Source organism: Tachypleus tridentatus, chromosome 12, assembly GCF_004210375.1.
Source record: "Tachypleus tridentatus isolate NWPU-2018 chromosome 12, ASM421037v1, whole genome shotgun sequence".
Lineage (NCBI taxonomy): Eukaryota > Metazoa > Arthropoda > Merostomata > Xiphosura > Limulidae > Tachypleus > Tachypleus tridentatus.
In genome coordinates, this window is record NC_134836.1 from 41,995,730 (window position 1) to 42,011,517 (window position 15,788).

General features: G+C 29.6%; 1 protein-coding gene across 4 annotated transcripts in view; it reads right to left on the reverse strand.

Annotated features, from left to right (window-relative positions):
• Window positions 1-420: 420 nt before the first annotated feature.
• Window positions 421-15,788, reverse strand: part of csul (protein arginine N-methyltransferase 5) — a 34,134-nt gene continuing 18,766 nt past the window's right edge. For 2 of the 4 annotated variants that reach the window (XM_076469072.1, XM_076469071.1), the window contains exons 9-17: window positions 15,122-15,199; window positions 14,358-14,406; window positions 12,316-12,424; window positions 11,487-11,662; window positions 11,175-11,284; window positions 8,383-8,476; window positions 5,941-6,057; window positions 5,412-5,476; window positions 421-3,733 (exon numbers count right to left, since the gene is read on the reverse strand). In XM_076469072.1, coding sequence (XP_076325187.1) covers window positions 3,581-3,733; window positions 5,412-5,476; window positions 5,941-6,057; window positions 8,383-8,476; window positions 11,175-11,284; window positions 11,487-11,662; window positions 12,316-12,424; window positions 14,358-14,406; window positions 15,122-15,199 — 951 coding nt within the window. In that variant the 3' untranslated portion in view covers window positions 421-3,580. Of the gene's footprint in view, window positions 3,734-5,411; window positions 5,477-5,940; window positions 6,058-8,382; window positions 8,477-11,174; window positions 11,285-11,486; window positions 11,663-12,315; window positions 12,439-14,347; window positions 14,407-15,121; window positions 15,200-15,788 lie in introns of all 4 variants that reach the window. The other 2 variants (XM_076469070.1, XM_076469069.1) reach the window with 1 other exon arrangement.

Below are 15,788 nucleotides of genomic sequence, written 5' to 3' on the forward strand. Positions count from 1 at the left end.
TGAACAGATTCTATTGTTATTTTCTACATGAGCTAGTTTGTGTCACTTTTCTATAAAATCATAAATTAACCTCACACAACTATTCACTCTACACTAATGAAAATAATTTATAAGTTGTTCTATTCAATGATATTTAAACTTTACTCACAGCTTTTTAAATGTTAACCTTCTCTGATAGTTGTTCACATCACATGTTGTAAAATAGTAAGATGTAAGAAATTCATGTGAACAAAGATTTTCTCACAATTATAGTTACCTAAAATAAAAATATATTTTGGATTGGAAAAAAACTAGTTAATGGATTTTTTCCATGAGATTCATGACAGTTGTGCAGAAATATAGTTTCAAACATTTTTATCTGCAAACTACAATAAATATTAATTCTAAAATATTTTTGAGTAATAAACTGTTGCAAGAGAGTTAGACTTATATTTTATTGAAATTTGATACACAAGTATACACATTTTGACATCTGGCTAGATATTGTTAACAAAACTAATAAAATATTAAATGTATTCATTTATATAAAAAATACGTTGACAGCAAAATAATGCGAAATCTACAGCTATAAAACCAACCTTATTTCATATACCATGTTTATGAGTAAAAAAACCATTTTACTAATCCACTAACTGAACTTACCAGACTTGTGTGAGTATTAAAAATATTTCACGACTTCAGTTTTCTTGTATTTTATCCACTTTTTTAAATCTGTTATTTAATTCTAAGTTTGATTCCTAAAATAAACCTTTCATTTCTATAATTTAAATTAAACAACTTATTTGTACACTACTTTCAGCTTTAATGATTTTGAAAGTGAAATTCAGGTGTACTTTGTTATATACATGTACAGTATTTCCCATTTTCATTAAGATGTGACACTAACTTTATGTCTGAAGCAGGTAATAAGGGAAATATTATGTTGCTACATATTTACACACTTTTATAAAGAGCAATAATAAATATAGTTTAAAACAAAATATTGGTTTAATTAGTTACTAGCACTGAACTGCTTCTAATTTATAGTTCCTGTAAGGCAGTACTTCTCAAAATGTGGGGAATGTATGATCTCTTGGAGATGTGAAGATGGGCAACAAGTGAGAAATTAGCATTGAATCAAATGCTCAATGAGGCAAAATTAAGCATTTTAATATGTTTTTTATTAATAAACATAATGGGTAATCACTTCAACACACACATTTTAATGTGTAATATCCTCACTCCTTCACTCATTTAAAAAGGGAGGGAATGGGGTGTAAGATACCATATAAAATGTGGTATGGATGATAAAAGCTTGTGAAACACTAGTGTAAAGTATAACTTAATAAAAGAACAAACCATTGCAGCATACATGTTTAAGACATTCAGAGGTAGTATTTGTTCTGAATTTTGCACAAAGCTACAGAAGGGCTATCTGCACTAGTTGTCCCTAATTTAGCAGTGTAAAACTAGAGGGAGGGCAGCTAGTTATCACTACCCATTGCCAACTCTTGGGATACTCTTTTACCAACAAATTGTGAGATTGACCATAACATTATTATGCCCCTACAACTGAAAGCTCGAGCATGTTTGGTACAACAGGAATTTGAACCCGCAACCCTCAGATTACAAGCTGAGTGCCTCAACCACCTGGCCATGCTGGGCCCAGAAGGTAGTGTCACATCATACCTGACAGTACATAGTTAGAAGAGTAAGGGATCTTGATTATACTGTAGATTTATAACAAATATATCACAGTTTAAATATCAATATCATTTCCTTTTTTCAGTCTTAATCTAAAGTATTAAAACTTGCTAAGTAGTTAAAAGTTGGATATTTTAAGTTTCACAAATTTGACTTTTAAGAAATTTTGATCTGATCTGTGTAGATTGTTTCACAAACTGTGAATTATACCAGTTTTTTTAATAATTGCAAAGTACATACATAAATTTTGCAAAAAAACCCCAAAAAAACTAATACTTACCTTCAAAATTTAATTGAAAAATATATGCACAAAAATGCTTATACATTAAAATAAAATGAAATAATAAATATCCTGCATAAATTATTTAAATGTGGATTATGTTTGTTTGTGAGAGATGCATGTTCTTGAAATTAACATGGAACAAAAATGAAATTTAATTTTAGTTAAAAACACCAAACCTCTAGACATATTTTACGTCTTCTCAATTATTGTATTTATTGTTTAGGTGTTGCAATATTTCACCTTACAACCTTCAAAACGTTGTACTTTAAAATTTCTTACAACTAAAAGTCCATAAGCTTAAGAAACACCACAACCACATCTGTTACATTTAAATTTCGTTTTTTCCTCCTACACCAACTTTATCTTTTTATCTATCCAGCTGAAGTAGTCATTGTAATTTGGTGACAATTATACATGAATGACAAATTAAAAACATGTCTAGTCTTTTCAATTTTGTATTTTTGAGGAATAAACAGATTTATGAAATTTTATTTGTTCATATCAGTTATAAGAACAGTGATGATATGCTTTATCACAACTATAAACTTGCTTTAAACACTGAGTAGTATTGTCTACATGCATAATTTACATAAAAATATATTTTGTGTGTTACATTTATTAAAGTTTAGGCCTTTTTCATTTAAACAAAATAAAGTAACATATAAGAAGAAGAAAACACAAGGAATTCCTATAAGTAAAATGAGCACATTATGAAACTGTTTTATTCTCCAAACTTAACATCACTATCATATGGAAGTATTAATGTAAACATCTTAGATGTTCTAAAAAAAAAATCACTGATGATTAAAAATACTGAGATGAACAAGATTTTAAGCTGAGCCAGTGCTATGTTATAATTTATGTTTTTTAACTACAGAAATGGACCATCAGGTTGGAACGCTTAAAACATTATATGGATATGTAACAATGTGTTTCTGGTATTTTTAAGTTTCATTTTATATAACTGTTTTTGTTATTTTTTGTAGGAAGGTAATGAAAAGCATTATTATAAGTACTTTCATGTGAGATTTTCTTTTATGTAAAACTCCAGCAACTGTTGGTTTTTCTTTGTTTACTGCACATAGAAAATATTTAATTATTTATTTTCTCTTTCAGATCCATGCTAATTGGAGGATTCATATACTGTACCTTTCACATTATTTTAAGTTCTTGTTTGAACCATATCAAAGGCCTGAAAATTATTCTTTATCCCAATTTTGGAAATAATTTGTTTTACTACTATTTCATAGATGAGTGTAGTTATTTAACAGAATAATGTTAGTGTAGAAGTGCATTAAAACAGTTTCTGGCAAACAAAATTTTGTACACTTTATGGAGTTTGATAACATTAGTTTTCTAAAAGTTTTGTAATTTTCATGTAGGGAAAAACTTTTTATCACAATATGCAGTTACTGTACATGAGCTTTTTATTATTTCAGCTGAAAATAAAGTTTTTGTCACAAGTGTTTTAGTGCATTTCATAAATGACAAATGAGATAAACTGAAATTACCTAAAAAATATTAAAAAAATGTTTCAGCAAGATGCGACTTTCTCTTCTCTGAAGTGTCAGACGTATGAAAATTTTTAGAGCTGGTAGTTTCTGTAAAATCTTGTTACAAGCCAATGGTGTATGACCTACCATTTGGATTGTGTATAGGTCCAATAACAGGTTTTGTCACACACCATTCGTACCACACATTTTTTCGATTAGCACATCTCCAGAAATGAACCTGAAGCTGACAACCTCCTTTCAATTGAATGGGTTCCTAATGATAAAAACAAAATGAAATTAAAAAAACAATTTATAGTAGTATGTTTGAACTGACTCAATTATTGGTTTATAAAATGTTTAAATGTAAAGAAATGTCCACTTCATTATCTTTGTACCCTAAAAAACTATTATTTTCAGCATTTAGCCCAGAGTTATTTTAAATGGCACATCATTTACCTTCCTTATTGAAAGAAGAATTCCCCCTTCCAAGAACCAATACTTGATGTATAAAAAACAAAATGGGAACATTAGACAGTATTATGATGTGGTCATACCAGCTTCTTGGTCTCTATACTCCAATAAGTAAGTATGTTATAAGAGAAGAGAATCTCTTAATGACAAATGTCTAAAGCTCCAACAACTGCCAATAAGCCCACAAATAAATAATTCATTGTTATAGGCATTATTCATAACTGACTCATAGATATTTGTGTACAGCTAAACTCAAAGACTGTGATGTAATGTTATAATCTTAAATTGTTAAATTAATAAAGACTTGGTGAAACATGGAGAGACAGAACTTCATGAATGTCTTAGAAATATATGAAGTGTTAAAAATGAATTTCAATTTTTTTTGACTTAATACCAAAACTTTAAGATAACACCAAAGATTTTCAGAATCATAATATGACTGGAAAGTGCAAATTCAGTAATTCACATGAACATTTTAATAATTCAATGAATCATAAACATGCTCTGTTCATAACTGTGTATGTGTGGTAATGTTGTGAGCAGATATTTATGTTTTTCTATTTGGGAATCTTTAAATTAGGCATATAATGGACCAAGAAATGAGCAAAATTAGTTTAAAGTACTTTCAACTATTAAATCAAAATATTGCCATGACAACTATTATTGAATAAAGTATATCAGGTTCCATTTGTATAAAAAAAATACATTTTACTTCTTTTATTCCTAAAGAAGTTATTTTTACAGTTGATCTAATGTCATATTTTATAAGCACAGCCATACAAATTGAAAGCAACATGATAAAAGACAAGTTCAACATTTATGTACTGTTTATTTTTTGAATATTGCACAAAGATACACGAGGGACATCTAGACCTAATATTGCAGTGAGAGACTAAAAGGAAGGCAGCTGGTCACCACCAGCTCTTAGGCTACTCTTTTGCCAAGAGACAGTGGTATCAACCATCACTTTATAAAGTCCCCATGGTAGAAAGTGTGAGCATCTTTGGTGATACTGGGATCCACTTATGTATGTGTATCATTATTTCTAGGAAGGTAGTATACAGCTATGAAAGGATAAACTTAAACTACTTAACACACACACACACACACACCCATACTTCTCTGTTTACTATAGATATGTTTCATATATAAACTTTTCCTTGTTATTATTATTCACTGATGACAAAATATGTATAATCCAATATGTTCATGATTCATATGAATTTGCATCTTTTGCTTTTGATGTTCATATGTTTGAATTTACATTGAGATTTTGTTTTAGAAATTCTATTAGGAAATTATTATATAAGATTAAAATAACATAGCTAATCCACAGGCATATTCTTATACAGTCTGCAAGTATTATAATTTATTCAAGCATTTTTAAAAATAAGTAACATAAATCTGAGCACTAATACTGAGCAAAAAATAAGTTATGAAACCGGTTTAAGTTGCAGTACAGAATGTATTAATTATCTCACCTTTAAAGGAAAAAAAATTGGAAACCAACTAAACATCCCAGGAGAATGAGATTCAGGAACTATACCTATCAGAAATAAATTTAAAAAAATAAATTGTGACAAAATGATATTAAAGTATAACTTTTAAATCCAAAAACATTTATTAACAAGCAGAAACTATCTCAAGAGTTTATCCACTCCTTATACTACTTGAGAATTGCCAACCAAACTATTAAGAATGTTAAGTGAAAATTGTCACCATGCTGTATTATGCAGTCTCAAGAACTATGAAAATGTCTTACTTTTTCTGGTGAAATTATATACACTTTGTTTCACTGTTGTTGTTGTTACTGTATTTAATAGAAAACTACTAAAAACTGAACCATTTACTTAATTATATGTCCATATACAGAACCATGTCAAAATAGCTATTAAATTCACGGAAACCTTAAGTGTCTTCTATTCTACACTTATGCTTTCTAATAAAACTTAAACACCTTGCTAACAATCTTTATTCAATACAAAAACTATTCCAAACTGTATTACTTACTCAATTTGATATTTTTATACAAAACAGTGTCAAAGTAGCCAGCAAATCCATGCAGAACATAATTGTTTTCAATATGAAAAGTGAGGTTCTTATACCTTGTGTTGTTTATAACTTCATCTGGAATGGAAATACCAGGATAAGAAATCACGTTCATATATACTACAAGGTTTATAAAAGAAATGTACACTTTACTCATTTTGACACAAGTTAGCAAAGATACTGATTAAATTTCCAGAGATGAGTTGATATGCTCAATAAAACAGATAACTTTTTTTTAAAGGAAAGTACTAAATATAAAATGCAAAATAACTTGACCAAATTGTAGAATGATAAAGAATATTATTGAAAACAATCTTCTACCTTCTAGGTTACTTTACCACACAAAATACACAAAAACAGTTGACTATGTTAAGTTGGACTACTGAGCATAATTTATTCATACAAAAAGATCCAATTCACTGAAATTTTAAAAGTTTTCAACATAAATAATTGGTTTCTCTGAAAACATGTATGAGGTCTGTTCAAAAAATATGCAGAATGTTTGAACTGCGAGGCTCCAGTTGGTTCCAGGGGAATCCGCTTGTTGTCGCTAGGTTCACACAGATCAGCTGATTACGATGCCATTTCCCGATTGCAGATATCTTCATTTGTGCATTAGCTACGCGGTTTTAAATGAAGTGCGATTTTTTCATTTGGCAGATTTCAGAATGAATGACCTGAAGGAGCAACGACTTGCTGTGAAATTTTGTGTTAAACTTGGAAAATCTGCAACTGAAACTTTTGCTATGCTTAACATGGCTTACGATGATGTTTCTATGAAGCGTACAGCATGTTTCAAGTAGCATGAACGTTTTAAGGATGGTCGATAGTCCACTGAAGATGATGAGTGTCCTGGACGTCCTTCCATGTCAACTGACGCACCCACACGCCAACAAAATCAACACCCTGGTGAGAGCAAATCAACGTCTGACTGTCAGGGAGCTTGCTGAAGAGTGTGGGATATCAGTTGGATCTTGTTACAAGATTTTGACCGAAAAATTGAAGATGCACTGTGTTGATGCGAAATTTGTGCCTCAGAACTCGTGAGTTTTTGGCCAAACACTAGATCACTGTTCTTCCTCACCCCCCTTACTCACCTGACCTTGCTCCTTGTGATTTTTTCTTGTTCCCCAAACTCAAAAGACCCTTGAAAGGAAAAAGATTTGAGACGATTCCCGAGATTAAGGCAAATGTGACGAAGGAGCTGGAGGACATTACAAAAGAAGGCATGCAGGACTGTTTCAACAAGTGGAAACACCATTGGGATAAGTGTGTGCTTTGGGGAGGAGAGTACTTTGAAGGGCTCCCAGACCTGTAACTTCTAAATAAAGTACATTTTGTTTTATGACGTCAGTCCGCGTATTTTTTGAACAGCCCTCATATAGTACTGTGCACACATGTTAGGACAATTCATTATTTTGCCATTTCTTCTTTTATGGGGCTAATTCTTCTGTGCCACTTCAGAATGTAGATTTCAAGAATAAAGTAATGCTTCACTGATCACATTTGGAGTAAAATCCCAAAGGATACTTTGATTAAACATGTTGCAATAATGTCTGAAAGACTGTCTGCAGTTATTAAAATAAAAGATGACAAAATATTAACTGTTTGCTGAACTTAAGCACTTCCACAGAGCTTTAGATGTACTAAATATGAAGAGTAATAAAATTATGATGTTTCATCTGTGATTTACTTCCTACCATTTTTTTTAACATAGCCTGAAATCTAATTTTTGATTTTGTCATATCACTTTAATATTATATACAAAAAAAGCAATATTTAATCTAGTAAATTACCAAAACTCTCTCACTTCCTTATATGAAAAAATCTGAGTGAAGTTTTGTAATAACATAAGAACAAAACATGTTGAATCTTGTAATAACTATTCTTGAGCAAAAAATCAGACATTTTAAAAGGAAAAAAATTCCTCATGGCCAAAACAGAATTCTTAAGCATGTAAATGAAAAGAATGAAATAAAACAGAATACCAGGCAGTTAATGTTATTGTTCAAATGTTTATCATCATAAAGCTCTCAAAAAATGAGAATATACTATGAAAGAAATTTCATTCAGTTGTACAAGACATTTATAATCAATATATAAATAAATGTTGATAATAATCTTGGTATATTCTTTCATGGAAGCATTTAACAGAAACCAAGTCATCTTTATGTAACATATATATCATACAGTAGCACTGAACTTAGTTCATGCATGTCCAATTTTGAATTGGGAGTTATTTTTTTAATAATCAGCCAATATGTACTAGAAACAATTTGAGACATTTCTCTGTGACATAAAGGTTTCTATTATGGATTTCAATACCAAAAGATCCTAGAGTGGTTTATACATCTTACTGTTTAATTTTTTAATACCATGTTTTTGATAAATATATCTTCTTACCTCTGTTTGGATGATGGAAGCTGAAAAGTGGTTGTGGTGATGCTAGTTCTGTTCTGTTGTGTAACCTTACAACATACGGCATTTCAAAACAGGTCTGTTGAAATGAAGAATCATTTGGATTTTCAAAACAGATATGTTTTATAACAGCATAAGTTTAAGTACTTAATGCATTGTAAAGCAAGAGTTTCAATTAATTCTATTTTGTCAAGAACTGTTTACAGAAATATGTTTCAGAATTTAAATTAAGACTTAATGAGTATCTTATGAAAATATTTAAACTTTACACAAATAATACAATTTGTTCTTAAGTTCAGCAAAAAGTTTATTATTGCAGAAATAAAAAATTTATGTTGAGTACATATGACTTTTCATGAAAAGAAAATAGGTTTAATCACAGTAACTTGAGTAAAACTACTTGTACAAATCTAAAACAAATATTTAAGCTAAAGCATAATTTGTATTCACCACTATAAAAATGTTTTAATATATAGAAGGCTTAAACAATATTACAACTTTCATTTACATGGAAATCTATTTCTTTCTCTGTTTAAATAGTAATACTAATTAAAAAAAAAAAGCACAATGACACAAAACCAGAAAAAAATAAAAATTATATGTAGATTACAAATGACATTTGATGGTTATTTTTTAAACAGGTTATTGATGCACACACACAAATCAGTTATAATTAAAATGGCTCCCCACTAACTATCAAGCAAGCAGCCAGGACTAGTTCAAGCAATTAAAACATTTTGGTGCCAGCTGAACATATAGTGGAGAAACAAACTAAGCCTAAAAGCTTTAAGCCTTTTCAAAGTTTGTTAACATACAAGGCATCTTGAGATCAACCAGAACAAGGCAGCAGGCCATAAAACAACAAATCAACAAACCATCCAAGGTAGCAGGCAAGCAAGCTTGTAACTATAGAGCTTTCCCACAATTCAGGTTAAGAGAGACTACCAAGAGATAGAGAGCTAAAAGTATGTCAAAGTTAAACATAATTTAAACATAAGTCAGAGGTGAAAATTTATCTTAAAATAAATTTTTCAGGTTATTACAAATTTTTTTGGGAACTGAAAATTTAAGAGACGTTTTCATGTCACCATACATATAAACCACATAAAACAATGTTTTGTATGCACCAACAGCTACTGAATGTCATCTGTGTTAATTCTCATTTACTTCTCTCTAATCAATGAATGGACAAATTTATGATGAATGCTTTGTTTTCTTGAAATGTGAAGAAAGAAATTCTTTAAATATGTCTAACAGAATGACATTCCGAGATATTTTTGTATTGTTTGAATTATGAAAGATGTGGCAAAAAAGTCCTTTGTAATCACCACAAGAAAGAAGAACAGAATGTTAAATTATGCTCAGCATAGATAAGTAACCAAATTTTTCCAGCATTGAGTTACTGCCCACAACTCCAATGAGGAGAGCTTGGATACAAAACAAATATGGGCAGCTATTTTAAAAGGTTCCAAGCAATTGGAAAATTGCTGAGAATTAACAAGAACCCTTCAAAAAACAAAGACTTGTTTTCAGTACCATGATGAAGTGCACAAAAATAGTAACATAAACATACAAGAAAAAAAGTATTTCTGCAAAAGATTTTACTGTCAGTTTGTCCAATTCCATTGTAAGAAGTGTAAGTTGTATACCTCAGAAAAAGCAGTACTGAGAAAGCAGGGTTACCTTTACCATGTACTGTAAAATTACCAATCAGTTTGGTGAAGTCCAAAAAAACAATAACCTTAGTTACAGACTGGATTAGGATGAGGCCACTGGGCCCATTTTGATTACTTGTTTGTTGATCCCAGAATATCATTAAGCCTTTTCTTGAAAAATACCAAAGACTCATCACTCAAAACCTGTTAACCTGAAGATGACCTAGGTAGGAAGAAATGTTGTTTTCTGCTTATCAATAAGTGTTAATATCCTTACCAGCCATTCTGAGATATATTTATATATATTTGTTTCGTATTTTTAGTGCGACTGTTAAAATAATTTTGAATAGCCCTGCAGCTTGCTTTTACAGCTTTGATTACTTTGCTGTACTTTTACCTGCCATAAAAGAAGAAGGTCTAGTTTAACTATCCTCATATATTCTCAAACAATTATTTACAATTCAGCAGATTATTACTGTAATTTAAGTTATGCTCCTTTTCGCTTTGCTCTTTTATATTTTGAATAGTTTTATTTTACAAGAAATACAAAAACCAACAATCCAAGCACTTTCAAAGAGCACATGTAAACTGATGTTTTATTTAAGCTAAGGTACATTACTTACATTAACCATGTTGAAGAAAAAAAACGTTTGCAATGTTTAAAAAAACAACAAAAGAGAACCCATTTCCACAGTATAAAACTTTCTACACCTCTGATACTTTTCAATGACCTGAAATTTAGTTATCCATACACTTAGTGACACACTTTTAGATACCTACATTTGTTAAATGATAAATGTTCAACTTCATATAAATCAGCCAGTGAGGTATATATCACAATCAAGTAATAAATATTTCAGTCAATCAGTTTCAGTGAAAATGAGGTTCACTTTAATGACCTTTTAAGTTTCTTTGAAAGGTTGTTATTAAACAGAATACCCAACTCTAGTGAATACTCACATCAATCATAAGTGAAGGAACTGTCTGACAAACCATCTTCCTTCTTCTGACACGATGTTGAAAAACATGAAGGATTTAATATATATGGTTCAGAAATAATCCACATAATACTTAAAATCCTTATTCTAAATGGAAGAGAATATTTACAAAATCTATACTAACAATGTATGGTTTTTCTCTATCTTTCATCTGTACCACTTCACTGTAAAGTTTTGGAGACTGGAGAGGAGCCAGATAGGATGTATAGCTTTCCGGGATACTTATTCCATCATCTATGGACAATATAGACAACTGAATGACACATACATGAAAATAATTATTATCAATTTAAAAAAAAAAAATGCTTGTCCTACAAAAACTTAACATTCTAAGTAAAGTTAATTATGGGAAAGACAATACTTTTTTTTTTCTATTCAATGTTTTACTAATACTTCCAAAAAATAAATTTTCTAGACAAAATAAGAATTGAAATACCTTTAAGAAACTTTTGAGCACCATCTAAACATTCTGGAGAAAGTTCATTGTCTCCAAATGACCCTAAAAGTTCAGAGACTAAAATATCAGCCTTTTCTGGTGGATTCCAATCCCTCATGTCTGAAGAAACTACTGTAACCTTAGACCCCCACATCTCATCCTGCAGATTTTGTAGCCTATCAGCATGAAAATAGTGAATATTAAAAGTGTAATAGAACAAAATAAGTTTGCAAAATAATGTTTTAATGATGCAGAAATTCAACCATGGAAAAAAAAAAAAAAGAGCTTACACACAATAAGTAAACTCGAAGTTTTAAGTCAGCATTGCTTCACAAAAAGATAACAGATGTCTACCAGAAAATATTTTACAGCAACAACATACAAAACAACAATAAACTGTTAATACTTACCAAAGAGCTCAGTGAATATTTTACATCATTAAACAAGTTTCTCTTATAGTGTGTGTGTGTTTTTTCTTACAGCAAAGCTACATCAGGCTATTTGCCGAGTCAACCAAGGAAGGGGAATCGAACCCCTGATTTTAGCACTTTAAATCTATACACTTACCTCTGTACTAGCAAGGGACCACACTTATAGAGAAAGATCCTACTTTCATGAAAAATTATAATATGCAAGTTACTGCATTGTACTCAACCTTATATTACAAAGATTGCAATTTTGCTCACAAAGGCACGAAAACATGCCAAAGAACATTCATTTCAAATGGAAATTTTTTGTATTGTCAGTATTCATTCAACTTTTAAATTTATGAAACAAATTTAAAAATAAAATGTATGATAGAATGATTTTGTAAAAAAAAAGTACTTACGTAACAACAGCATTAGGATTCTTTTCTACAGCAAACACTTTTATATCTCTTTCAGCATTTTTTGCTGCTGCTAAAGCTGCACGAACTAAAGGTCCTCTTCCCGCTCCAACTACCATCAAAACTCTAATAAAAACAAATCAACTGGGCACATGGATATTGCAAAGGTTTTTTCTAAGGTCAAATTCAAGATTTCAATACAAAAATTACAAGTATTTTAAGAAACTGATACTACACTCGCTTTTAGTGCTCACCTTATTAGAAAAAAAAGAAGTTCTTTATGATGTTATAGCTTGAATGTAAATTAGATTTATAGAAACCTGATGTAACAGAATGACTCTCTCGAACTATGTTGGTATCTCTGTCACTCACTGATTTATAAGATATTAGTTCATGTGTAAATCTGGCAACTGTAGCATAAAATAATTTAAAAGAATTCATGCTGTGGAATATTAAAATTTTTCAAACAAGTTTTACTTTACATAATGCAATATTAAACTTATTCAGAGGCAACTTTTAACATTTAGGTCTGTAAGAAAGTTTTCATTGAAAAAGAGTAACATTTTCTTAATTCAAAATATAAATTGCTCACTACTGGATAGTTTGTCAATTAACAAAAAAAAAAACAATAAAGATTTTGTATCATTTAAAGCTAAACCAAACAACTATTTGTGTCATCTCATTAACTTTCAACACAGACTCAGCCAATTTGACCAACCACGACTTCTTTGTACTCATTTAAAACATTTATAGATTTAATACTGTTAACTTTAAATGCAGTGTATTTACCTTCACAAAATTTGGCTGTCTTTCAGTTAATATTGTGCCTTTCACAAACAAAAATTCACAATCTTTAGTGAAATATTTTTAATAAACTAAGGATTTGTGCATGAATATATGGAGTATTCATTTTGAATAGACCACGTGCAAAGTAATTTTCATATTAACATTAAAAATACTTTTCTAATCTCTCCAAAATAACTAAATTATAACATGAAACTGCATTCATTTATCCTAAGTAGATTTAAGTGTGTAAAAGTATGCATCTACTTATAAGATTTTATTACTTTATTGCCATTTGAACTGTATTTTACTACTATCCATGCTATTATAAATTACAATCAAATTACATTACACACGAGCTACAAGCTGCTAAATTGTGCCTTGTGAAACATTTTTATTAGTTATTTATTTTACCTAATCTTATCTTAATTAACATGAAAAGATCCAAATTTTACATTTTAGTTCTTGATGACGCTTAACCCTACTTTTTCTTTTTAACTAATGGTAGTAATACACTGAATTTTATTTATATAATAATCGAACAAAGAACACAAGTTAATAACATGTAAAAGGTAGACAATTTCCCCTAACTGTCATAATTTTTCTGACTATGCGACAAGAACCGTTACAAATTTATCCAAGCTTGTCATTAACTGTCCAATGAACAAAGCTTGTACTCTGAGTGACATTGACAATTATCTGTTCAGAATACACTATGCATTATTCGATAGATGAAAGCTTTGACCTTCTATTGGTAATATATAATTAAACATAAAAGAGCTACTAACAAATTTAAAGAAAGGATGTGACATGACGGGCCTGATTTTATACTTGATAGCTCTGTTCTGTAATTAAACAGAATTGAGAAATATAAAAAATTTGGTTTTTCTGAGCAATGATGATTTTATAGTTGGTAATTTACATTTAATTTTATAAAGTTTGGAGAGGTGGTTAACGAAATACAGAAGGTGCCTAAAAAATGTGTCACACTAGGGGAAATGTAGAATTTTTTAAATATTGCCTTCTAGAATTAAGAACTTAATCTTATGTACTGTTAAAATAGGATTATTAGCTAACATTTTGCACTATAATAATTGGTATAACAAACAAAAAATAGTTGAAAAACAATATGCTTTAAAATTTGCACATTTTCATATTTCTATTCCTCGAGAATACATATACTCATGTTTTCATAAAAATTAAGATATTCTTGACAAAAATTGAATGATTAATTATTACTACAACTACATACAAAACCCTACTGTCTTTCTCTGTACTAGGAACTTTGTCCAGTATTGCTTCATACATGGCCTAAAGAAGTAAATAAAAAAGTAAGTAAATGACAAAACTGTTCCTAGACTCCTCCATATTTATAATATTTTGACTTAAGTTTAAAATGATTTCAATGTGAAAGGCTGAATTAGATTATTGTATGTACAATTAAGAAATAATGAAAAAAAAGTCCTTACATTCGTCAGTTTTTGTAAAATGGTAAAACCAATCAGAAAATTTTATCAATATCTTCCTAACTGTAACACTTGCAAAAACACAGTGGAACATAAAATAAAGAAAATTAACAAACATTTCAGTGCAGGAGACATTTGACAAAGAAAGTGACATGTAAAAACCTTGAACAATTCCTTAGCAGTGGGTTTAAAAAAAGAACATTCTTACAATTATACATTCTTACTGTTCATCTATATCTTTTATTTTTGTATACTGTTAGTTATTACCTTAAAAGAAACAAAGACTGAAGATTTTAGATAAATCAGAGAAATACTTTTTAGATTTAAGAAACCACAATTCAAGTAACAGATTAACTGAAAAAAGATACAGTTGCCAGTAGATAAAAGTTGCATACATTTGTTAGATTTACTGGCATAAATTATAACCCACATATATTCTCATATATCAATAGAGATTTTTCAGGTCTTAGTACTGCACTAATTAATACTTAATTGGAATATTTTCCACAAAATTACATCAGGCATTATTCTTATTAATACTGATAAATTTATCAGTTTACCCTTTGGTATTCCGTATACTTCACTGGATCTTTTTCAAAAATTTCATAGGTGCAGGATTCTAAGTTATCCATTAGAGGCTGAAAAGTTCAAAATGATAAAAGTTATATCTTTTCTAGGAATAAACTATTCTTGACAGAACTCCAAAACAAATATCTTTATGTTATTAAGATTTCATTATTTCATATTATGCCTTTTAACTCCCATCCAAATGTAACACAAATTGAACAATTGATTTCTTTACAGAATGAATAGAATTAAAATAAGAATATGTGTTGTATTTGAGTAAAATATACAGATTTCATGGATTTCACTAGAACTGATTAATTTTCTTGTTTGTCGCTTTAACTCAAAAATATGTTTTTTCTTTCATTTTGAACAAGTTTTTTCCCAAACTTGTCTGCAGTTGTAAACTCAGAAGTAACTCTTTTCACTCTATTTAGGAGAAATTTAGTATGTTTATTTTGTTTGTTAGTATGTTAGTAGTATACACAAGTTCAGATTAGAATAATTTTCTGAGTGGTAAAGTTGGGAAGAAGAAAACAATCTTGCTTATGAAGAAAGCACACAAATATTTCTGAACTTTAGCTTAAAATACATGAACAATATCTGCTAAAAATATTGTATCACAGTAATACAGCTCATGAACTGCTTGTGTGATTTTAATCT